Source organism: Macrosteles quadrilineatus, unplaced genomic scaffold (assembly GCF_028750875.1).
Source record: "Macrosteles quadrilineatus isolate MER2022 unplaced genomic scaffold, UCM_ALF_1.0 Scaffold_3__2_contigs__length_128488019, whole genome shotgun sequence".
Taxonomy (NCBI): domain Eukaryota; kingdom Metazoa; phylum Arthropoda; class Insecta; order Hemiptera; family Cicadellidae; genus Macrosteles; species Macrosteles quadrilineatus.
The window spans coordinates 26,546,189-26,573,602 of record NW_026542596.1 but is presented as its reverse complement, the minus strand read 5'-3'; the positions used below and the strand labels follow the sequence as shown (position 1 = coordinate 26,573,602).

The 27,414-nt window shown below is 32.7% G+C and overlaps 1 protein-coding gene across 14 annotated transcripts in view; it reads right to left on the bottom strand.

Moving 5' to 3' along the window:
* Nucleotides 1-3,221: 3,221 nt before the first annotated feature.
* LOC128988473 (peripheral plasma membrane protein CASK) overlaps nt 3,222-27,414 on the bottom strand; it is a 266,450-nt gene continuing 242,257 nt past the window's right edge. For 5 of the 14 annotated variants that reach the window (XM_054409787.1, XM_054409788.1, XM_054409796.1 and 2 more), the window contains 10 exons: nt 26,906-26,935; nt 21,858-21,956; nt 20,331-20,469; nt 17,163-17,183; nt 12,681-12,737; nt 9,474-9,593; nt 8,504-8,614; nt 7,203-7,310; nt 5,364-5,539; nt 3,222-4,448 (listed from right to left, as the gene is read on the bottom strand). In XM_054409787.1, the coding sequence (XP_054265762.1) occupies nt 4,269-4,448; nt 5,364-5,539; nt 7,203-7,310; nt 8,504-8,614; nt 9,474-9,593; nt 12,681-12,737; nt 17,163-17,183; nt 20,331-20,469; nt 21,858-21,956; nt 26,906-26,935 (1,041 nt within the window). In that variant the 3' untranslated portion in view covers nt 3,222-4,268. The remainder of the gene's footprint in view (nt 4,449-5,363; nt 5,540-7,202; nt 7,311-8,503; nt 8,615-9,473; nt 9,594-12,680; nt 12,738-17,162; nt 17,184-20,330; nt 20,470-21,857; nt 21,957-26,905; nt 26,936-27,414) is intronic. The other 9 variants (XM_054409789.1, XM_054409790.1, XM_054409792.1 and 6 more) reach the window with 6 other exon arrangements.

Here is a 27,414-nt window from a genome sequence, read left to right as displayed (position 1 = left end):
ATAAGATTGTATGAGTTATAAAACTTGATTGAGGGCACAAATGTCCTTGCATTTCTTGTGAGCTTTGTGAAATTTTGGGGGTTAAACTAATTGATTGTTAAATTTCAATGAGTGATGAGCCCACTGAAGCTGTTGTACACAACCTGAAGAGGAGTATCTTGGTCCCCTTCAGTCTAAGATTAGCTAGGAACTTTGACGAGTATGAAGCAAGGGCAAGGTATACAAGAGAGCTACCTGTCGTAGCTATTAGTTAGGGCATGTTTATTGGGTCTTATTACAAGTAAGGATGAGGTTTGGTCAGTGTGTGTTCATTGCCGTTGTTGACGTGGTTGGCATGAGGTGATGGAGAACTATTCAATCTTCAAGTGTATACAACACAAAATTATAATTTTTTTAAACTGTGTTTAGCCTAATATCTAAAAAATTTGAGAGGTTCGAACCGCTTTTCTTTTCAAGCGTATTACTGGCATTGACTCTAACAAAAAGAGCTGCAGTTGTGTAATGTTCTGTAACTATTCAGATCTTTGGTGTTTCATAACTGTATCCGTTACAAATACACCTCCTTTATCACAGTTTTACATGCGGTAACACTTATAAATCACCTTTGCGAAATGAATCAAATAAAAACTACAGAGTCTACCTATTGGTCTGTATTTGGCAGTGGTATTTTCAAAGACATACAACACAAGAAAACAATTAAGTTAAAGTACATTGTTTTATTAAAATCAAAGTATACAAGTCTGAACAATCTCTAACAGCCAGACGGCTACACAGCCTACTCCACTTCACTTTAACCTGAGAGATCTTCGGACTAAAAATACCTCACCATTTCTCCATCTTAAAAAGATTTATTTAAACAATTCGTAGACTTATTATCCCGGCGCTCTCAGAGGGCCGTTTACATTTAAAAACATATTTTACAAGTAATAAATACATTCAATATTTAACTATTCGAATCATTTTGACTTCATAAAATTACAAAAAAACTCTACATTTACAAACGAAACTCCCTTAAAATAACCCTCGCTTTTGTATATTTTACTTTACATGATAAGTGGAAGCTAAATAGCTTGCTTCAGCATTGTGCCTGGAAACAGATCCGATATCACAGATTAGTCCAAAAATCAAACATATAACTGGATCTGCTTGTGATATCTGCCAACTGATAACAACAAAAGATGTACACTAAGATATACAAAGCTGGAACTTAAATGAGGTAGGCCCTAATCTACAACTTAGGTGTTAAGGTGCTGACTTAAATTAAGGTGTTGACTTAAATAAACGTTGAGTAGTGTTTCAGTAAATTATATTAATTTGACAACTGATAGTTTCCTATTTAAAACATTGTAAAATTTTAACCTCGTACATTTATATTGGTAATTGGGGGGGGGGGGGGGGATAGTACACTCTGATATTGTTTTAGACGAACCTTGACCTATGGAAATATATAGACAATCGAGATACTTTTCATTCGTAAATTAATAGACAAATCAGCACAATGACCAAAATGAGTATTTTCAATCGGAGCTGTTAACTATTAAGTTATATTTTAGAAATATTTTCTAAATCTAAATGGTAACTTATTTGTTACATTTCTAAAATAGGAAAGTACCACTAGGAATAGTGTCTAACATCTAAAGACACTTCCGTGAAAATAAAGTAAATCTAAAAAGGGTTTCTCTTCTCTTAATTTTACCTGAACAAAATATGTCTTTAAATTGAGTTATGCCCGCTATTTTCTCAACACAATAATTTAATGTAGCAACAATAAATCTATGTTTGGCAGTGGTGAGATACGTTCCCAGATTGTACATACAACTGTGTAGAATAAAGGTATGAAGTATTTCACAAAAACACTAACATATCCTCTGTGCCAATAGCTTGCATTGTTTACATAATTATTGAACAAGTGAAGAAACATCACACAATTCTTATTTGTTATAAGAGAAAATTTGGTAAAAAATGTCACTAAATCTTATATAGGTAAATATAATGAATATCTGGGAGACAGAGCTATAAATATTTTTATTCACTGAAAAACTAACATCTAATTATTATTTGTATTTAATGTTTTGACTTTTAACTTGATTAAGCAATTCAACATAGGATGCTCCTTAATTTTGTTTTGTTTATAATTTTAGCAAAACAAACACAAAAAAAAAAAAAAAAACTTATATGAAATCAAAAAGTCTGAAGACACCTCATTAAGATTAAATTTCAATCTGAGATATGAAATTAATTAAGTTTAATAACTAAACAATTATTGTTTATAAAATATTTTTATATTTCAATATTTCAGGTATATTGAATATTTGGCAGAGTAATAAAGATAAAAAGTAAATCATAAAAAAAATCAAACAAACATAATTAACTAACCAGGATTATGATTAGTTGTAATTGAGGAAGCCTTGTGTTACAATTAATTGTTTTGTTTCATTTACCAATCTTACAAGGAAACTTTGTCCCTAAAGCAACTGAAAAAAGGTATGGATTTTATTTTAGGCAGATCAATTTAGGACATTTCAAATTTTTGTTGGAATTAGTGGCCTAGTAAGTTTTAGTACAAAATAAAGTTCCTAGATTATTTATTTGTTTTCATAATTTTATTCTCTTAATTGGCAAGGACAAATAAATTTAAATACTCTGGTCCTGGTGTAATATCAACATTACATTCAAAGTATCTAAATCTATTTATTTTAATTTATAGGCCTCCGTTATCAATAGAACAATTAAAAAAATTAAACTGCCAAAATCAATAAATATCATGTTTAGTTAAAGTAAGTTCAAAGTACAACTAATAAACTACCTAATGAACACTAAAGTATGTTAATTGGTATAAAAATATGCTTATGCACAAATAAATAGTTAACTTATAAATAAAGCTAAAACACACGTGGAACGGCACATAATAACGTAAAGTTTATGTAATATGTATGGTGTAGCCTCAAAACTGCAATAAAAATACTGTTTTAAATGGCTATTATAATAAATAAACAAATAAATATTGTAAAGTACCTTGAAACGTGGAAAAATTATAATAACTATTTTAAGGTTTTAAGTACTTGTAAATATGTTCTTCTAAAGTACAATGCTCACTGTATTTGGTAGTTGCGATTTCCACTATTGCAGGGAAGTACTTGGTATTATAACAAGAGAACATATTCTAAAACATACTTATTGCTAACTGTTGAGCAGGTAAAAAATAATATACACACAAAATAAACAAGGAATTCCTTTCTTCAGATTGCCCCACACTCTGCCTCTGACACTAGACATTGCTATTATACCCTATTTATTATATACATAATAGTATTTTGATTTATTATAATATTAAAGTCTGAAATACCTATCTGAAACACTGACTTCCCTTGCCTTGTATTACTTAAGAGTAGAAGTTGCTCGGTCTTTCTATTTGGAATGTCTCAAAGTAAAAATGAATTAATAATTCCAAAAATTCTGGTCTGCTGTTTATAAATCTCAAAGAAGAGGAATGACTTGACAAACTAGAGTTTTGACGTATCTATTAGGATCATATAACACTAATTACTAAGTGTGTATAATAAATATGATTTTAACCAACAGATATGAGATATACTAGTTCTGTTTGTATGCATCTGTTCTGTTTGCAAATATGCACCAGATTCATCGTCCTATGCAAACAATATTTTATGTTTATCATAATGGCAGAATGGGGCAAGTTTAGGGTATAAATCCTATTTGTGATGTCCAACAAATTCTAAATATTTCAACAATTACAACATTAATATCCAGGTTATTCCACTTTCTGGGGTGAATTGGGCTACTTTTAATTTATGATATTTTTATTATACTTTCCTACTTGATGGTTCTATCAACTAACACAATGTATGTAGTCAATGATCCAGCACTAAAATTAAAATAGCTACTTGGGGTTTTACATTTTCCCTTTTGAAGTTTAAACAAATTTACTGACAAAGCTAATATTTAATAGTGTTGAAACTAGTAGTAAGTTTATGTGGGTTAGACAAATCAATTTAATTTGTTTTCTGTATGAGCAACTGCTACTGATCGGTTTTAAGTATCACAAGGTAGGGATAACCCTGGTGAGTTCAACAGACCCATGAAACAGGGACCCACTGCGCCGTGTGTTAGTTTCAGTATGCCCAGGACACTGAGAGCCACTGCGCCGTGTGTGGAGTTCAGTAGACCCAGGACACTGGAACCCACTGCGCCGTGTGTTAGTTTCAGAATGCCCAGGACACTGAGAGCCACTGCGCCGTGTGTGGAGTTCAGTAGACCCAGGACACTGGAACCCACTGCGCCGTAGTGTGAACTCTCTCGATAGCTCTTTCTAACGCAGAGATGGTCTCCTCGATGTCATTGTTGACAATTGTCAGGTCGAAGAAGTGTCCGTAGGCTTGTCTCAACAAGTCTGATTCTTTGGCTAATCGCTCTAAGCTCCCATCATACTGTAACACCAAGATACAAATGTTGAGCCCTTTCAAAACATAGACATAGATTTTCTGCCAAATTTGTTTATGTTTACTTAATTTAATACGTATGTTTTAAACTACATTGTGGATCACTGCAGACCTCTTTTCATCAGGCTTAGAATTATGACAATAATTAATTCATACATATATCAAATTATGCAGTATACAAAAATTAACCCACATAAATTTAATATAAGACAAAACTTTCATCCTCATAATACAAGGAATAAACTACAGTTAGAAATAACGGCTCATAGACTTAAAAAAAGTAACAATAGTCATAGACTAAACTGCATTAATTTTTTTAATAAATTGTCTGATTAAGCCAGAACTGTATCCTTCAAGATATTCAAATCTAAATTATGTGAATGGTTGATAAGCAATCCTTTCTATGGCATCCATGGTTTGTGTTTTTGAATTTTGGAAACATTCAGATTTAGTTATAAATAATACAAGATCTTTGGTGGAGTTTTTATAATCATCTACATATTTCAATTCTTCATACAATTATGACTAAATTAATCTTAAATGAACACATGTAGAAGAATGTTTTTGCATTGATATGTGTACAACAGTGTAAGTTGTATAAACTCATTAGTAGTAGATATTTTGTCGTTTTTTAATGTACATGATTTAAAATAAGTGCATATCTTCAGAAAACGAATTGAAATAGTTTGCCCCTGAACATTACTTTAGTACAGAAAAAAAACCAAGTAAAGAAACTTGACTTTTGAGCAACTACTTTTTAAGTAAAATAATTTTTGAAGAAGTTGTTGTTACAATCAATTAACCTATCTGCTTTTTTGTTTAACTATGCCTCTACATCTTTCATATTTGACACCTAAAAGACACTTAATAATAGATAGGTTTATTTTTATAATTAAACCTTACATCAGCTAAATTTTGAAGTAGTGGAGCTGCAATGAAGACAACGTAGGGGGCAAACTCCGCTGTTCTCAGCACTTTGAGAGCTTGGGGCTCCACATCCAGGATTGCAACTTTGCCTTCTTGGTGAATTTTACGAATGGTCTCCAATTTTGTGCCGTACATCGCTTCTTCATGCGTCCCTGTAGATGTATATCAGAGTAAGGTTAATTCACAATACAATCACAAAATAACTAAACAAATTAAGTGGGGTGAATTAATAAGTCTACGTTTTTACAATGATTATTTTTTGTTAATGTAATTCTGACCCTAAGGTTTAAAAATGGAACTTGTGTACTGAAGATATAGCTCTATCTGTTAATAGCCAAAATGCCCAAAATACAGTATTTCATATTCCATTGGTCCAGTAATGACACTTGCCCCAGTCATGTGTTATGTCTAGAAATCCTTCCCAGTATAGTCTGGTCCTCATGTATCCCTCAAACCACAAACTAGTAAAATCTGAAATCTTGTCTATATAAAGTAGGTATCCTAGTTTTCCCAATAATTCACTTGCTCTGTTTAAACATTACAAACAAGTAAATTTACTAGGTGGCGTTCGCAAAGGCATCCACAAAATTGAGCGGAGTCATCAAGGGTACATATAATATTGTTTTTGTCATACTGCAGTAAAAACAGTCGTCATACTTTACTACTTCCTAAGCCACTTCCTACGACGTTGACCTGTTTTCATCACTTTATATAGCATTTTAGTATTTTAGATACGTTAATGTAACTGCCACAATTATTCCCCACACTCCGCACTGCTAGCTTTTACTACTTCTTTCACCATTTCCTATGTCGTGGCACAGAAAACATATTACTATAACCCAGAATGCCAACCGCGTGGTAAAAAGCATTAAGTGTTTTGAGAGAGCTTTGCCTGTCAATCGTAGGCAGCGCCACCAGCGTTGCCATGCACTCAGCATAGCAACGCTGGTGGCGCTGCCTACGATTGACAGGCAAAGCTCTCTCAAAACACTTAATGCTTTTTACCACGCGGTTGGCATTCTGGGTTATAGTAGTATGTTTTCTGTGGTCGTGGGCATGCTTCCATCCCTTCTCATAGCATTTCAGCATTGCAGATACATTAATCTAACTGCTACAAAAGGTTTCCAGTTCGCACACTCCACACTGCTCACCTTACTACTTCCTTCACCTCTTCCTACGTCTCTGACCTGTTTTCCTCCCTTCCCATAGCATTTTAGGATTGCAGATCCCTTAATCTAATCATCATAAACAGTTCCCATACTCCGGACAGCTCACCTTGACTACTTCCTTCACCTTAGTCAGCAGGTTTGCTGCGGCGGGGGTATTTTTAAACTTATTTTCCCTGTTCAGCTGGGTCCAGTTTTAAAACAGCAAACAATTGTTTTTTCAAGGTTGTTCAACTTTCTGCCTGTTAGCTAAGCGCTAAAATCATTCAGCTTTCAAACATTTACTACTAAGTGCTACACTTACGTAGTGCTGACACATACAAAATTTAAATTGCTCAAGGTTTTTCTGGCACTTTTCTTTCTGTGATAGCAGCAAACCTTTATCTGGCAAAAGAGTTTTTGTGGCAAAAATACTGTTCCCCAAGATTTAGTAAATCATCATCCAAGAAGTGGCTGTTGAATAAAAGTAGCTTATTTCTGACAATTATTTAGACTATAGTAGCATTTTTCATTGCTTATGAATCAGCAAATCAATCATTGGTTGAGACCACATGGCCACAACTAATCTCACAAAATGTTGCAAAACCAATTAAAATTTGTGGTTTTACTTTTCCTTCCAACAAAAGTTCCTGGACACATTAAGACCTACCGTATTCTAAGTATTCGTTGGCTGCAATGTCTGCCATCATTTCATCGTGAGACACAAAGTAATAATTTCTGCCGTTTTCTTCATCAGCACGAGGAGGTCGTGTCGTGTCTGTAAACAAAATGTATCTTTGGACAGAGCTTGGAAAATAATAAACGTTAAGACAGATCTTCAGTACAGCTACTTTATCAGATACCACTGTTTTATAAGTTTATTGTTATACTATCCTTTAAAGGGTCACAAATTAAAATCTACAATAAACTAACGATGTTTCCTACAAGAATCAGGCAAAACTATAAACCATAAGGCTCTCTAGATACCGGTGCCGTAAATGAAAGAAAATTATGATTACAACCAAGTTTCCCTTTTTTAATTGTAGGTAATTTAAAGACAGCCAAACACATCCAGTACAGTGACAGCCAGTAGTCACTCAAATTTTGATTGGTGGTGCTAGTGTTTTACACCCATACAGTTATGTACCCTCCTGTATAAGTGAAAAATTATGATTATTTAGAACAAACAATACTGCTGTCGGCAGTTATTTCTATATTCTTATCTTACCCATTCTGTTATTAAGTAAAAAATAAATTATAAAATAAATTAAGAGATGGCGGCCTAACCTGTAAACAGTATTATTACTGTGATTTTAATTCAATAAGAATTTAACTTTTAACTTGATAAACCTAGAGAAATCAGTGATTATAGATATAATCTTAACATTTGCTAAATAATATAGTTTGGCAATAATTCATGTTGCACCTAGATGACTTCACATAAGTAACTACAGTAGTAAGTAACAAAACAAATGGGCTCATCTACAACTTTCACTCTTTTAGTGGCACGGCACTTTATTCCATAGTCTACAGCTTACAACATAGTCTACAGTTCTGATCTTATTGGCAATATATCCTAAAAACACTAAGACTTGAAAATTCACAACTAAAATAAACCCTATGAGATAAAGAACTAATATCTGATTAAAACAAACAATAACACAAAAAAACAAAAAATGTAACACTCATTGTCAGCGTAGTAACAAAATAAAACAAAGAATAAAATGTAATACAGTTGGCCACTAGAGTGAAATGAACCAGTGATCGAAAATTTGAAGCTTTCAGACTGAAATGACCATAACCAGCCACTAAGCCATTGGCATTGTTCCATACTATATGAAATACAAAGATTCGATTACATCAGCGCTCGCACTGAAGCCAATAACTACATCGTTGTTGTGAGCAACATCAGCATTACGAGGGTTAACCATAAGTAATAATATTGCAAACTTAACTTGTATAACTACTTACGAGGAATGGGGTAGGCGTATTTGTCGGGGTGTTTGGCTATCAACGTATTTTTTATATGTCTTCTGCCAACACCGTGTGCTCCTAGCAGGACTAGAGTCTTCCTCATAAATGCTTGAACAATAAAAACATTGAACATTAGTACAACACTCAACAAATTCCTTTATAAATAGATCAATGTTAATTTTGATGCTTCCAAAATGAAAGTAGACTATCGTGTTATTGAATTGGCAAGGATAGTGGACGAGGTTTCGGATTTGTTGCAATTCCTCTTCAGGAAAATCACAGTTTGCCCCAAAGAAAAATTGCTGCGTCTTGGACGTCGGCCACCGTTTTCGGCAGTTAAATGACACAGTCATCTACCAAAGACCAAGATTTATAGATACTGTAGAAACATTGTTGAAATAAATAACCAATACAGTATTATAGGAAGAAATCCACGATAAAATTGTTTGTATGGCAACAAACAAACCTTCAACCAATGGCGATAAGGCATTCACAGACTTTGAAACTTACTGGAAGACCTTGTAAAGATTTCAACTTTGACCTTTAAAAGGCAATTCTTGATAAAAACTAGATAGTGTATTGGTTGTCATTGCTCATTGACACCATACTTATGTAATGTGTGATGTTTGCATCCCTATAATCAGTGTCTGTTGAAATTTTGTGCACACCCTTCAATGTTTATTGTAAAAACAACTGCAAAACTATTGAGTGAGCTAAGTGCTCAGTGTCCATATGAGATGGGTTAACTTCAAGTTAATCTTTTATGATGCTGTAAATTTCCGAATCGTAATCACATATTTCCATGTATACAGATAGCTTAAATTGGTACCCAAAAAAGATTTTTGCTGGGGTTCCAAAATCTTTAACATCATCTCCACTGACCCTTTACGTTCCCAAGACTAATTTAAACTTTATCACAAAGCTTTAGTATTGTTATCCACTTCACAGGATAGCCAACAATACTTACATGGAAGCTTGACAACTTCTTCATAAGTGACAAGATCTAGCTGGTCGAACACTGCGTTGTGTTTTGCTAAATACTTGTCCTTGTATTGTTTCTTCTTACGGCCAAAGATTGAGCAATTGACTGAAAACATTGTGTCTGCGTATTAATTAATTATTTTTAAATGAGTTTTGTCCATGAAATGAAAGAAAAAATACAGTAAGACCACATGTGCCTACATATGATCTACATATTCCCTTGGAACAAACACAGGTTGATGTCTTGTAATATTGATTTAAAAAGCTTAGGTACAGCAGTCGCCTTTTTTTTTATAAAAAAAGAACTATAAGTTCTATGAGCCATTCACAGAATGTGCTATTACATGTCTAAAATTCTACCTTCTACATTATCTCTTGGGGTGTTGACATAGTTGATGGTCATAAACAGTTACTATGACAATTTATGTCTCATAATAAGTCGTTCCATAAGATTGAATTGGTAAAAATGTTTGTGTATTTGACAAAATTCAGTAATTTACATCAGCACACTCTGTCAGTGGCTCACATCAACTACCACGATTTTGATTAAAAAACCGGCGACAACTTTAACATGGGAATGGAATGTATAGTTGCATCAAAATAGTCAAAGGTCGTACATTACATTTATCATAAAATCTGGCACAAGTTTTTTAAAGAATCAAAATGGCTTCAAAACTTAAAGAAAAAGGTGTTTCAAACAGTTTACTGAGAGTGATCAAATAATATTTATATGGAGGCTCAAAAACTCAGTCTACAGGACATATTTGCTGCATGACCTCCTTTGAATCTCACATAAAAAATATTAAATTTCAATAAATTAAAATAAAAATAAAAATTTCGGTCTAAAAAAAATTAGTTATGTGATCTTACACTTCTATACATTGTTTAGAGTGTTGATGATGCTATATTATTTGAGGAAATTATAATGCTGCTAAAAAAGCTAAGAATAGAGCAAATAAAAAAATTAGTAAACCGAAAAAATATAAACTTTAAACCCACAACAGTGGTTAAAAGAATTTCATAAGCCCTAAATAATCCAAATGTATAACTAATTTATGAGATATAATGCAACTGATATTGCCAAACCTAGTAAGCAATATGTTCAAAAATGTCTGTGCTGTATTTACAATGTGAATACAAATATTTTTAGTAGGAAGGTTTTCTGCAAACTTTGAAACATCTGAGTGAAAATGTTTAACAGGCACTACATGCTAATAGTGGAGTGCTAAAGGAAATCTCAAAGTTACAGTCACAAAGTTTATCATGATAATTTAAAACACAAACATTTGAGTAAGTGCAATAGTTTATAGTTTTTTCTGTGCATAGAGTATTAATTAAAGAATTAGTTATTCTCGTATGCATTATTTAGTAATTAAAAATTTGTGTAAAGGTAGAGATCTCAAAAGCATTCAGAGTTGAGGTCAAACATACAAGCCAATATACAGTAGGTACATAAAACAATCTGTGAGCATAATGTGAGTATTTATTTAAATAACACTTTTTCAACATTCAAATTTTAAATTAAACTCCTTTGTTAACACAAATTCAAAGAACAGCATTTTTATTTGTAGTATTTGTACATCTGAACAGAAATTAAAAAAAGGCTGATGAAAAAACATTGCAGTTGACCTTTTAAAACAATTTTTTCACTAACCTTAAGAAGATTAAATAAACATGTTCTACTATGTACTCTTTTTACATTGAGTAAAAATAGATTGATTCCATTAAAACAATGATATTCCTTAAAAAAGCAAAATAAATCCTTAAAAAGTGTTAAGTTAATTTTCAGAGCGTAAAGTAACTCTTATTGACCCGAGCTCAAGTTTCACTAGGAAAATGAGTGAGGGTTAAAAATACGCTTATGCCTGTGTTATTAATTATATTAATTGCCATATTGCATCATTAATTAACAAACTTAGCTAGAAAACGAAAATACTGTTCTTGTAGAGATAACCTCTCAAAACGACTTCAAGATTGTTTAAATTATTCTGATAAATGAAATAACCATATTTCATGTAACCATGGTTTTCATGTAGGCCTACATTATACCATCGATATGTCGAACTATTAACAAGAATGCAGCTATAAGCTAAAACCTAACCTAATAAATCAATCGATAAATAATTTAGATCCATGGGATTGCTTACAATCGAAATTTACAACTGTTAACAACAGCTGATTTTTACTCCCTAGGGAGTAAAAATACTAATTTAGACCTGCAACGCATGTATTAAATAAAATGGCTGTTTTTTCTGCAGTATGACGAAAACAGATTTATCTATTAAATAAAATACAAAATGCTAATTTTCACCACACTATGATGTTTTTAGCTGTTTTACATACGTTAATTGGTGGCTGAAAGTTACGTTTTGATGGCCATGCCAGCTGTCATTGTCATTGGCAGGTATTTTCATCCCAAAATTCAGCTATCCGCTTACCTTCATGAATGCATATTAAATACACAATCAGTATCCATAGCATTGCAGTATAATTGTTTTATTGTCACCGCTGCCTAGCAACTATTTATTATTATTTTTGCTGATTCCTCAAATTATTTCTTCACATAACCTTAATGTTATAGTTGTGTTGACTATCAGTGTAAATTAATATTGTGGTGAATAAAGTGGTAATAGGGTAAAGTGTGGTGAAAAATAGCGTTCGTAACACAGACAGAAATGGTTTTGCAGCTCTCGATAGTTTTCAGTTCTTGACTTCGTCTCAAACTTAAAAACAAGCCGTCAAAACCTCATCCTAGGTACGAAATATACTATTCCACTAAATCTCATTGTGTTCTATCTATTTAAGTTAAGAATGTGGTAAAAAAACTAAAAAGTTTTAAAATGCATTGATAACAAGTAAACTTTGACATCCAACTTAATAAATAAATATAAGACTTGCAATTTTCACTTAAGCCATTTAAAATTTAGTACTAATAATAATTTTAGAATTTTACGAAGTTTATTGATTTAAACACAAATATAGGCAAAAAATAAAACTTATAAAAAACTAACAAGTGTCATAGCAAACATTTTTGCAAGTTCATTCTATGAAAAAAATGTCGATTCATACTCTACTCAACAAATGCTTTTACACAAAATGCAAAAAATATCATAACCAAGCAGCAAATATATCCGGGATCACTAGACTAGCGTACGAGCCAATGATTCCGGGATTGTCCGGGAATGACGCCTACCTGTAGTCCCGTCGCATCCTTCCGTATGGGAAGAACATCCGGGATCAATGTCACCATCTAAACGAGGATCATTATGACATACAACTTGATACCATCCTACAAAACTATGCTACTGCAACGCTCTACTACTACGCAAAAGCTACTTTATGCTATGAATTCAAAACCTCGACAATTATTTCCATAATATTGGGATTTTTTTGGGGAAATTGGTTGCAAAAAATAAATAAAAAGTTGAATACACCTGAAGTTAAAATTTACAAAGCTTGAAATGTAAAGAAATTTTTTAACTAACACAAAGTTAAGACAAATTCCTCTTCATAACTACACTTTAAAGGTAACACAAAATTTAACTCTCACCAGAAAACATTTGTTTGAATTGGACAAATAATTTTAATACACATTTTAGAAGGTAACATTTATCTTTGTTGTTTAGGGTCTGTGTATTCATTTTCATGCAAACTACATCCAGCTTAGGATTATTTTGAACAACATGGTGTCCGGTTTCAAAATGAGTCTTTAGATTTAAACCACTTTTCTAACTAAAAAAAGGAAAAAAAGCAGGATTTTACTTTACTATCATATGTATGTATATAAAGGCATTTTTAACCTTTAGATTGAAGTTGGCTAGATGGATAGTGTGTGTTGAATGTAATATTGCATTTCCTGTACATTGTGGCTATAAAATAAGTGTTCTTGCATTACTTTTGAAAAAAAAAGACTGAATGAAAAATGTATTGTTTAGTGGGTGAGCTCAGAGAAACGAGACAAAGTTTGTAGGAGAAAAGTGCTAAAAGTTAAGGTCTGGTGCTCAAAACCATGTGCCTTGGTTTAAATGTGGGGAATGTGTGCATCCACTAATAATTAATCGGATATTTAAAAACGGATTTCCGCATTGAAATCAGCATGAAAATCTAGTTTATAATGATGTGTCACAACATTACATAAAATGGTTTTAATTTATATCTAATACGGCGGATCCTAGATGTCGGCCAAAAATGAGTTCCCTATCAAAATTAAGTACTGACCACCCAATAAACATCGGGGGCCGTCCCAAGTCAATATCTCAAAACAATTTGAATACAAAATGCATGTGGTATTTTTTTCATAATTTGTCCAATGTTGGGAAAATCTGCCATTTTTAATAGTGATTTTAGGGGGTTTCCTGAGGACGATTTTTAGCAACTTTAAGTATGTCACTCTGCACACTCAACCCAACAAAATAAAACCATAAAACGTTTTCTTGCAATTTTTTAAGGCCATATCCTGTATTTCTCTGACTACATGAAATACTTGATAACTTTAAGATCAGTACTTACATTGATTAAGAATCATAAAAGGTATAAAAATGGTTATAAAATAAAATTTGGCCCTAATAAGCAGGGCTTATTTTAGATCATAAAAATGGCAAGTACAATATTTATGGGAGCGTTTCATAAACTCCAAATTTCACAAACTCCAACGCTTAAAATATTAAATAAACAGAGCGGTTCATAACCTCCAAATTTCATAAGCTCCAAATCTATAACCTTCAAATAATCACTGTTTCACAATGTCCAAGTTTCACAAACTCCAACGTTTAAATATTAAATAAACAGAGCGGTTCATAATGTCCAAATTTCATAACCTCCAACGGTACAGTCTGGGCCAGAAGTCTCTCTAGTGGTTGCCACAGTCAGATAGCAGGCACCATTCGCCAGCGCTCAACTACTGATTATACGTACATTTTAATGATTGAAGAACACTTAGATGTGTGACTCAAATATGTGTTAGCACACAATGTGCAAATCAAATTTATATTTTAGCGAATTTCCCCTATAGGGAATAAGCTATTACCGTAGTACTCATGGTAAGACCTGGTCCCGGGACCGATTTACTTTTTCGTTTTGAGGTCCCTAGAGACCAAAAACACCATCAGTTATATATATATTTATATGTGTGTCCGTTAGCTTGATAACTTGAGCAAAAATCATCCGATTTTGATGAAATTTGGTACAAACGTGTAAACCTACGTTTATTCGAACGAGTTCGCGAACCAGCATGATCGGACTATGGGAACTCTTAAGAATATATACTTATACTCTTAAGAAAGCAATTACGGAGCAACAATGATACTTCGTTTTACACCGCTACAACAGTAGAACGTGTAGCGCCTACATACCGAACCACGGCAACCTCTGCAGCGACTTCTGGCAGAGACTGTACCGTTGGAGCTTATGAAACTTGGAGGTTATGAACCGCTCTGTTTATTTGATATTTAAACGTTGGAGTTTGTGAAATTTGGACATTGTGAATCGGTGATTATTTGAAAGTTATAGTTTTGGAGTTTATGAAATTTGGAGGTTATGAAACGCACTGTTTATTTAATATTTTAGACGTTGGAGTTTGTGAAATTTGGACATTATGAACCTCACCCATATTTATAAGTGTGTATAGAAGGGAAAAATATATTATCTGTACAGCTTTGAACACAAAACCAAATTTTAATTGAACCCAACCGTTACTTTAACATTTAAATTTTTTCTAAAATCAGAATCAAACAAACATAAAAAAGATATTATTTAGCCACCCAAATCTAGAGGGAATTTGAGTATTTAAAAATGTTATTGTAATTATTGGGAAAAAGAAAAAATCTATTTTATTTTAATATTTTATAGCTATGCAGAGAATATTCCATTAACTTATGACTTTATGATGTCATGTAATACCCAGGATTTAACCAACGGTGTAAAGAACTACAGGATTGAGATCTCAGTGGCACTGCACACACTGTCTAGCTCCCCCACTCCCGACTGGTAGAAGCCCATACACTCACCATTATAAAACACTGCTTTTTAGTTGCTGCTCTGTTGAAATATATAGAGATAAAATATTGCTAACGCATGTCAAACTCTGTTTACTATTCCAAACCTTATGTCTGTTTGGTTTCTTGCAAAAAAAAAACAAATTTTAACTTTTTAATCCGACACATTTGAATTTAAATGTGTTTAGCCAACTGATTTTGCTAATGTAGCTCCAAAATTATACGTGGCAAAATAATCAGTATTGGCAAAGAAAGGATAGAAAATACAATATTTGTAATTTCAAACCCATCATTAAACAAAAACATACACATTAAAACATTTCAGAATAGAATAATTTTGTTCAGTTTTTGCCTCAGATCTATGTTTGACATTAACAGGATACTTATTTCTTTTGCTGTTTTGTAACCTATTTTGTAAGATACAGTCATCACACAGTGAATGAAGAAAGTATCGTGCTTACGTCAAACATATGTCTGAGGCAAAAGCAAAATTATTCTCTTCAGAAATGTTCAATATGTAATATGTTTTAGTTTAACACAATAGGTTTGTAATTACAAATATTGTTCTTTCTATCATTTTTTTGCAATTACTTATTATTTTATCATGTTAAATTTGGAACGAGCAATATCAGTTGTATGAAAACATCTAAAATCAAATTTAGTGAATGTGCAGTTTTAAACAGTTCAAATAGGTTATTTTCTGCAAGAAACACAACAGACAAAGTTTTGTTTAATAAAGCGAGTTTGGCATGCGTTAGCAATATTTTAACCCAATATATTTCAACAGAGCAGCAAATAAAAATGTGTGGTTTATAATGGTGAGTGTATGGGTGCGTCGGCATACCGCACAGCCAACACTGAGCTAGCGATCCATGAGTTGTTTAATGGGAAATGGTGGAGCAGAAGCTATACCACCCGGCCAACATTTAGCCAGCAATCCATGAGTTGTTTATCGGGAGTGGGGGAAACTATACCACGCGACCAACACTGAGCCAGCAATCCATGAGTTGTTTATCGGGAGTGGGGGAAACTATACTACGCGACCAACACTGAGCCAGCAATCGATGAGTTGTTTATCGGGAGTGGGGGAAGCTATACCACGCGGCCAACACTGAGCCAGCGATCCATGAGTTGTTTATAACTTTGGATTTAACTTCAACTTGAGTATTCAGTTAATTCTGTCCCTAGTTTAACCAAAGCTCCACGAAATACAGTTGAAGTAGATGGATCTTCCCAAAAAGAGTAGGGAATTTGCAACGAAAAAACAAATTTACTTATAATTTACTTTGATTACATACTTATATTTAAAAATCTACATTTTACGTATCTGACCATGGGAGTATTTGTTATGGTTGGTTGTCTTAATCATTGAGTTATTTATATGTTTCTAAAAAAACTTACTGCCTACCTAGCAAAAAACGATTAAAATATTGTTAAAACATTATTATCTTACTATTCCCTACATTAAGTAATATAATGGTCAATGGTAATATCTTATAGCACTTCATAGAGTGAAGGATTTTAGTTTCATATTCTACAATGATCTGACTAATAGATAAGATTCCCTGCATTTACAAAACCTAACAGCTTCAAAAATAGCGCTTAGCAAATCTAAGTTTCATCAATAACAAGAATTGTATCTTACTTTCCTAGAAAAGTTGTGCTTTGAAGCCTACTCTTACCTTTCAGGCCTCTAAATAGAGCTGAAAAATAGTAAATAACACATATTTACTTTTGTAAAACCTGTCCATGAAGAATACACTGAAATAATTGATAAATTATACTTTTATGAAACAGATCTTTGAACATATTTTTGTGACAGTTTTTGAACAGGATCCAATTTCAACTGACCATACTTTGTGTAATTAATTTCCCAGAAAGAAAACAGTGTTTCTTGGTCGCTATATTTAAGTTGAAAGGTTTGTTTCAAGAATTAAAAAATTTAAATTTCATACACAACTTAAATTTCATGACAAAACTATTCCAAGATGGATTAACCTATCAAATTGTGCTTAGTGATGTAATAATAAGAGATATACAGTAGAGGTCAGAAATGTATAAATGTATACTACTTTGATTGAGTTACCATTTTTTGTTTTAAAAACAAACTGAACTTAATGTTCCAAAATGATTTTTTAATCTTACAATCTATAATTTTAGAAATTAATGTTGACCTCCTTTAAGAATACTAGTGTTACAATCTAATAATATTAGCTTTTTTTGGAAAATGGTTTAAGTTGGCCAATTTGTTAAGAAGGTAAACACAGATTTAAATGGCTTTCTTTATTTTTAATGGCTTTCTTCTATTTATTTTTTGGATCTACTAAGTATACTAAGGAAATTTGAAATAATTTATCTCATTTCAGGTATAAAGAGCAAAAAATACGGTGTTGAAGATGGTCAGTTAAAATAGTTTCTGATTTGATAAAAAATAGTTGATATCTCGAGTTGAAACAAGTAGTTATAATATTTTAATTGCAATAATAAACAACACTTTTCTTTAGCTCAAGGTAAATTTGTTTAAGAGGTGGATTGAGCATTAAATAACAATGAACATTTTCAGCCATATCAGACGAGAGATTTTGTTCCAATAAGAGTGAACTTGAACATCCTTAACACGTTCAGTGCAGCAGGCATTCGAACAGGCGCCCGCCAATGGTGGCGAGGCCCGGACGAAGCCCCAGCGCGGCACCGTTAACAGCAACCGCAATTGGCATTCAAATATTTCAATCTGATGAATAACAAAAGAGCAGCGGTGATTGTACTACGTTACCCCGAGATTGGAGATAGTTCCCTAAAACACCCAAAGGTAGCAGCACTGCCTGGATCAGTAGTCAGTGGCCTTGTAATAGGGCTTGAAGAGAGAAAATCCCCGAAACCGAGACAAAAGCATTGTCAGACGGGATTTTACGGAAAATTTTAGTACCAACCTACACCAAAATAAAGCTCACATTCTAAGCTACAGGCTAGCAACGGTTTTAACGTTCCCCGGCAATGGCTGGGATCATACTGAACTAATGTAGTGGGGATTGTGCAACTACATCAATTGATGTAGGCCGATAGGAGCGCTCGTGGCGCGACTACGTCAATTGATGTAGTCAGCACTGAACGTGTAAATAGAAATACCGTTTAATGCCACCTTTATAGTGAGTCCTAATTTTTTCCCCCAAATGTTATAAATAAGTTTCAAAATCTGATCAATAAAAGTACAATCTTTTACTAGACTAATTTTTAACACTGCTTGGTTATCAGTTCTGACTATTCCACAGATACACAAGTTTTGATTTTGTTTATTTTTTTCCTCCAAGAATAATTCCTTCTATGTGACCAATAAAAAAATTATGAGTTTTTCGAGTCATGTAATTCTTTTTTTGATATAAATACATACTTAAGTTCATTGGCTGACACACACACCTTGCAAGAATCCTTTCATAATTATAAGGGAAAATATGTAACCCAAAATAAGCTGAATAAAATTTAATTGAGGACCAAGACATCTTAACTACCATCTTGCCAACAGATAGTTCAGGTATTCTTCTCCTGATAGCTAGGACGACTAATTATTGTACATTCTCAGGCTGTTTCAAATTGTAGATCTCTAGTATTTTCCTAACAATGTTGACCAGTTACATACTTAAGCCTTTATGGTTACACCTTTCTTTAGTTCCACTGCCTCCAAAGAAAAGTTTTACTACCAAAGCTCTACACAGAACATTCAGTGCCTGGATAGTGAAATATTATTACATAGCAAGCTGATTTCTCCCTTTGCCACTTCTTATGTAAGAAACTTCGGATTGCTATCCTAATTCCCCAACCGATATGTGCTTGGAATCCCCAGTGGCCCAACAGTAAGACTCTTCCAAAACTCTCTACCATTTAATTTATTATTTTTTATAAAAAATAGTCAAAATCAGCTCTCCAATAAGAACAAGGAGTGCAAGATATTATCACCAAAGTAAAACATTATAAGAACCTAAGCTTTTGTCTACCATCACCACTTTAAATATTAAACACCTTTACAAACACAACTACAGTAGGATAAAGTTACGTTGATTTATGGTTTATTGGAATGATATCAACATTGTCATGTAACATTTACACAATGTAATCGTACTAAGTTATTCACTAGTATTGGAACACAATCTTTACTTACAATTTGACACAAAGTAAAATAAAGAGACTACTTTGAGGACTAGAATCTAAAACACTACTTCAAAAGAAATCTATTGTGTAAACTGATGTTTAAAGTTCATGTTTGCTTTGTCGATTTTGAGAGTTGAAACTACATAAATGTATTTTAAGATTACTTTATGTATGGAAGACAACATAAAAATTTGAACTAATGTTATAAAATAAAAAAATTTTAATTCATTCAACTTGTTTTGTATTGTTGGATGAACAGATTCCAGAAATTTACAAAAAACTAATTTAAAAACAAAAAAAAATCGCTAGCGTAATATTACCACAAATTAATTTGGTTTTAAACAATCCCTTTATGACTTAAAAAGGAATAAAACAAACATTGTATACGAAAATATATAAAAAAAAAACACATGTTCAATTCTTTAAGGTTAATAACCCGCAGTAAAATTACCAGTAACAATTTGACAATCATACTTATGAACGCATTTCAAATCACATTGAAAAGCATCAGTCAAGCTAAATTGAATGAAACTCCAAACCCAAAGCTTTATCCAGTTATGTTACGTAAATACTTTCAAGAACAACACTTAGCATTGACCATTGTTAACAGGTATCAATTGATGTTTGTATTGTGGAAGTGCGCTTGGACAGTAGCATGCACGGTCAGACAGTGCAGGCATGTGTATGCGTGTTCGGACATGTCGTACCTTGTTCGTTTTTGCTCTTCTCGAGCGCGACGCACGCAGTCCGCCACTCCTGCAGCTCGGGTGAGGGGATGAGTCCAGCGGAGCCGGCCGCGTTGTCCTTCCTCGCCTGCCACCAGTTGTGGTCGTCCTTGCTAATAATCTGCAAAAAATTATGAAATTTTAATTTTTATCAACCCTATTGCAAAATTATTGAAAAGTTTCCATTTTTACAATATTACCTGGAAAAATTTCATAAAATATAGGAAAAAATCCATTTTATATACCTATACTGCTTAGTCACAAAATAGGTTTCCTTACCTAGGCTACGTCTTTAGTACACACGTTCAACAATTTAATTGAGCTGAATAGCAATTCTCAAAGCTTTTAGCTCATCATAACAAAATAATAGTTATGTTAAACACAATACAAATCACAAAAAAAAAAAAAAAAAAAAAAAAAAAACAAAGCCCTATCAAACCAAATTCAATAAATAAATAATAAAACCAGCGGAAGCAGTAATATTTACATAGTCAATGTTTGGATTTTGATTTATTAAATGGTGAAGTACATATCACTATGAGAGGAAGAAACATACGATGTCTCATGTATATATTGATATCCATTGTGACAAGTTGCAAGCATTGAGAATGTTCCCCTCACAACAAAACTGGTGACCACAAAAGAAAAAAATTGGAATTCAGAGAGAGAGGTAAGGAATCCTATTTTGAAACATAAACCGATGCCATTGAAATGATTTTTACTTAATAAATGGAGAAGCTTCACTATAATAACTACTATTAACGTTTGACACATATGATGCCTTGCAGGGTTTCATACTGACTAAGCCCAGGTGATAAAGAATGTACTCGCTAAAGAGCCAGTATAGATGAGTGGTTATAGCGCAAGCCTGACAGTAACCATGTTGCTGGTTTAATGCTGAGAAAAGTCAGTAGCTTACACATGGTTTGCAACTGTGCCTAACTGTCTTTCATAAATGGGGATTTTAGAAGAAACTTTTGAAAATTAGAACTGTAAACTCACGTTAATTTAGAAAATGATGCTTAAATGATGCTATTTAGAGTCATATAAAAGATTTTATTGTGAATGAATCAGGTTTTAAAGTCAAGGGGGGGGGGGCTTAAACCCCTAAAACCCTCCCCAGGATACGCCACTGCTGTCACACGAAAAGAAAAAAGAGAAATTAAAATGGAAACTAATAACTTAAAACATAGTCTCTATTACTGCCTGGTTTTTTATTTACTCGATTATGAAAATATGCTTTCTTTTTTAGTTTGGTTAAGTTTGCATAAACATAATAAATCAGTACTGTAATTTATCTGTGCAATCTTCCAGTGGCTCAACTCAACTTAATTCATTTTCACTCTGAAAGTGGCTAAAGCATTACCGCAAGGGATGAGATGTTTACTTCAATATCCACAGGTAGAATACATCCATAGAATATCCATGGCAAATTCTCTCCTTTCTATTACGACAACTACAGTCCTGAAAGCAGTAGCAAGGACACAGTGATACATAAACATAACTTACTTGTAGGATATCTCCTGTTTTGAAGGCAATTCCTGCTTGAGCACATGGTATGAGGTCATCCTCCAGGGGGTCGTAATCAAATTGAGCACGGACAAATATCTAGACAGACCAATATAGCTGTTAGTGATCTAGGAGAAAAAATACGAGGGCGATTCAATAACTAACATGTATTGCTTGAAAAAGATTTATTGAATCAGTACAAAACTTTCAGGACATAAAGTTTGCAACCTTGCAGTGACATTTATCAGCTGTTCAATCATATATTGTAAACATAACCTGGAATTTACTCAGTTAATGATTGTGAGCCCGCTGAAGAATAGCACCGTGGAAGAACAACGTCTTGTGATCAGATTTTTAGTCGCGTAAGGTGAGAAAGGTAGTGAAATCCACAAAAGAATGCTAAAAGTGTACGGAGACAATTGTTTGAATCGTTCAAACGTTTAGAAGTGGGTAGAACAGTTTCAAAGCTGGTCGTCCAATAGTTTCTGACGAGCAACACAGTCGACGACCGATCAAAGTTGGAACTTCCTCTCTCAAATCTCGGATTGGCGCGGTAATCCGGGACAATAGGCTTCACCGTTGAACTGATAAGTGAAAAAGTAAACTCGAGTGTTGGAACTGTCCATAACATTATTCATAACAAGCTGCAGTACGAGAAAACCTGTGCGAGATGAAGAAACCCGGCTTCAAATCTGTCAACAGTTGAAAAATCAAAATTCGACGGAAGGACAAGGTTTTTTTCAAAAGAATTGTTACGTTTGATGAAACATTGATCCACCACTATCAGCCAGAGTGAGAGCAACAGAGCCTTGAGTGGAATCATATGACTACTCCCATTCCAATAAAATCAAGACCCAAAAATCTTCTGATAAAGTCATGCTTACAGTATTCTAAGATTTTCAGTGGCCAATTATTGTGATTTTCTAGAAGGCCAAAGAACAATCAGCAGCCAATACTACAGTGACGTGCTGAAAAACAAGCAAAGGCCTGCAATTCGAACGAAACACCGTGGGCTCATGGCTGAAGGCGTGATTTAGCTTCATGACAACGCCCGTCCATATACTGCACAAGTGTTGCTGGATGTTGGAAAGTAACAAATGTTTTGTGCTGATTCAATTAACCGTTTTGAGTAATAATAATTTGTCTTGTTACTTATTGAATGACCCTTACATCTAGAAAGACCAATGTAGCTGTTAGTGATCTACTAGGAGCTGCTACTTAAAACGTATTATTTAACTTACAGTCTAGAATTACTTTACGATACGTTGCACAGTCATTTCGGATGGCATCATACGAGTGTTACAATAACTGAAATGGAAAATGTATCAGCTGAGAATTACCAATCTACCCAATCAATACTGCACAGATTCGAAGAAAGGAAAACAACTGAAATAGCACAGCTGGTTATTTTTTGAAACACAAAATATTAATCTAATAGTATATTTTATCACTAGGGCGTAAAGTGAATCTTTTCAACATGAGCTAGGCATTTTATTTTTTATTTTACATTTTCACGTGTTTACTTATTTTTTCCTAAACCTTTTTTATTTATTTGTTGTAAACATGACTTTTTAATTCCTAATTTCAAGACAATGATTTGGCACAAAATAATTAATTTAAAATTTATAGTTTAACTGTTATTAACATAATATTCCTTAAAAACTCTTACCTACATTAGTGATTATAAATTTTTATGAACTATTAATCAATAGTTACTAAGTAGTGTCATAAATATAACTATAACACAAATGTTTTATCTAATTTTTCAAGACCTTGTTTGACAGCTATAGTTTCTACATAAGAGTTTTGTGTTAGTACTGGAGTGATTTAAAAATAACAATAAAACAAAATGTTATTTTCTGTTAAATGTAATTTTTATACATTATAATAAAACTACTTCATTAATATTCTATGTTTTATAACGGAAGAGCAAAAATTTACCTTTAATTATTATAAATGAGAGGTCAGAAATGAAACTTAAGTTTTTAAAAGTTATTATAGAAATCTAACAAATTAAAATTGTTGTTAATTTTTGTCTGCTTTTTAACAATACAATACACTGAGTAAATTCAAACACTAAACCACATAGTACACCAGTCGTCTTATGATGACCAAAGTTTTATAAACTAAAGATTAAGTTAATTAAACTATGTTGTATTAATCACATAGACTATGACAAATAGATTAATGTTCATAAAGAAAATAACTATCATGTAACTGACAGAGAAAAACATTTGATTTTAAATACTGTAGGCCTATCTGAGTATACCAAACTGAATTATGTTTAATTAAAATTTTGCGGAAGCACTATATGTAACAAACATGAAATTTCATTAATTACAATAGTAAAATGATAATTAGAAAATACGACAGTATTTTTTAAAGTTAATACATTTAATTAAAATACATTTTACAACCATACAAATTATAGCCTATACATATTGAACTGTGTCTTATGATGGTAACAGTTTTGTGTCTAGATTAAACTTAACATATAAGTCATGCAAACAAATTTTTAGAGGCACAAACGGAAGTTGTACGTTTTTCATAAATTTACTTATCATATAAGTATATTTTAACAATAGCCTAAAGCTCATTTAAACATTTGAATTTACAATTTGACTAAACAGAAAAATTTTAAGTAATCTTGTTATGCTTAGTTAAAAAAAAAAAGCGGCTATAAAGATTAACTTATAGGTTGTATAAAAATATTCATAAATATTCATGATAAAATATTCATGATAATTAAATAACAAACTTTACAGATGTTTTACATTCTGTGTAATTTATGTTGGTAGAACTGAGTGTAAGTGTATTTGAAATGTTTTTTAACCCCACTATAAGTCATTGAACATGTAGTATAAAAATTGTGATAGTTAAAAAACTTAAAAAAATGGTTTAGTTTAAACATTTAGAGAATAGCCTACACTGATTTTTTTGTAGGAGTTAAATGTTTTAATAACACGGATATACAAAATCAGCATGCATTACATTTGTCTAGTTTTGGTACAAGAGCTCTATTAAAAAATGGTTTAAAAATAACCACAATACTGTACTACACTCATGCAGGACGCACAAATATGCAATATTCTTCGTTTGTCTTATAATCATGTGTATTGAAGAAAAGTACTTGAAAACCATCTCTGGCTGAGTATATACTTTGTTCGAAAACCATCTATGGCGGAGTATATGCCTTGTTTGAAAACCATCTCTGGCGGAGTATATGCCTTGTTTGAATATCATCTCTGGCTGATTTTATGCCTTGTTTGAATATCATCTCTGGCTGATTATATGCCTCTTTTGAATATCATATCTGGCTGAGTATATGCCTTGTTTGAATATCATCTCTGGCTGATTCTTGTTTGAATATCATCTCTGGCTGATTATATGCCTTGTTTGAATATCATCCCTGGCTTAGTATATGCCTTGTTTGGAAATCATCTCTGGCTGATTATAGGACTTGTTTGAATATCATCTCTGGCTGAGTATATGCCTTGTTTGAATATCATCTCTGGCTGAGTATATGCCTTGTTTGAATATCATCTCTGGCTGATTATATGCCTCTTTTGAATATCATCTCTGGCTGATTATATGCCTTATTCGGAAATCATCTCTGGATTTTATATGCCTTGTTTGAATATCATCTCTGGCTGAGTATAGACCTTGATTGGAAATCATCTCTGGCCGAGTATACGCCTCATTTAATGTGAAACAATTGCATTTTGTGACACTCATTTTATAATCTAATTAACCATTTGAGCTACAAAGGTTTATATGTGAGACACTGACACTAGTGTTGCAGATCTACAAAATAAGTAGTTGAAATAAGCTTAACAACTGTATGTATGCAACAAGAAAGCTAAAATGTACATCTTAAATGCGCTGCAACTTTGAGAGTAAAATTTAAACCTAAGCTATACTAAGCTTGGACATTTGGCTGAGTTTGGTGGCAGAGCCAGACCTGAGTGGGCAACTTGGTGGATTCCTTGTACGCCTTAAATCGGGCATTTTGCTACTTTCTTATGTTTAGGCCTACTGAGTATATCTACCAAAATCTGTTTTAAAATAATTTGGGTTTTGTGTTCATGAAAGAAAAAAAAAAAAAATTAGTCATAGTTATACATCTGAATAATCCATAAGGGTTAATCCATAGTATATGCAGATGTTTTGTCATTGACCATATATATATTAATGGATTCCTTTTACTGCATTACTATAAAATGCTTACAGAAAAAACGATTAAGGTTTTTCCTCACTAACTCGACACCCAATAAATTGACAGTTCGGCGCTCATCTAGCTTGCTTTGTCTTATTATTGTGTTTGATTTTTCAAGTTTTAATCGTTGAATATTCAACATTTCTATGGAGATTATTTACTTAATATGAAAAAAATAGGCCTTACTCACGTAAGTTATAGATTTATATCCAAAAATTAGTCTGTCGTGTATCCATTTATTTAAAACCCATTAACAAATTTCAATGTTCTGCATAACTCGACAAACTCTGGTTCAACAAATTTTTTAGTTAGTGAGGTTTTACTGTACTATGTTTTCATTATCTGGGAAAAGCAGACAAGTTTAGAGAGTTATTAATGTTTCAAAACTACCTGAGTAGAAAGACACAGCATGTCAATCGGAATAATCAAGTTTAAAACACCGCCAGAAAGTTCAATACATAATAAAGAGAGTAATACAAAATCTAAGTTGGTGAAACAAAATAGTAATCACACAATCAAGGAAGTAAATCTATCAATATAACTCTTGTAAAAGCAAAAGTTTAATTTAATTAAGCAACATTATCGGTTAATTTTCTTTTTGGATTGTTATAATTTATTATCCATATACCAGTGGTAAATTTATTCCTCTAATTATGACTGCAATTGAATGATTCCCTCCCAACTGACAATAAAATACATGTTGTAACCACAACAGAACTTCTATTGCTAATAACTACCTACTTCAAGCATGCTCTATATCGTACAAGTGGTTCAATCATGCAAACTATAAAGTAAAATGTTACAAAGCGACAGAGAGGTCAGTTGTACTTACAATCGGTTGAAGAGGCTTAATCCTGAACAACTAGTGAACCAAGGAAACATATCACATTACAAAGTGCTCAGGATTTATACAAACTACATGCTAAGACTACTCGGCTACCTAACGCACACTGGGGTCATGCAGTGATCATTCGTTATTTAGTGTTTTTCTTTAGTATGATTATTAACAATTAGTTGGAAAATGATCTCATAACAATCATAACACTGAACGGGGTTTGACATCAATAACAAGATTGATAATGGGGCCAGTGAAACGCTTCCTTTGGGAAATAAGTGCTAACTTTGACTTGCATGGTGAGAACCAGTGTGATCTATGTGTTGAAACTAAATGGAAACATATGTTGTGGCTTAAACAAGAATTGAGATAGTAAAAACTTATTGAGAAAGAACTTGAGCAAAACGATTATAAGACCTTGTGGCAATCCTTTGGATAGGAATAAACAATGGTTAAAAAGAAAAGAAATTACAACTTTGTGGAAATAAAACAAGACAAGAACATTA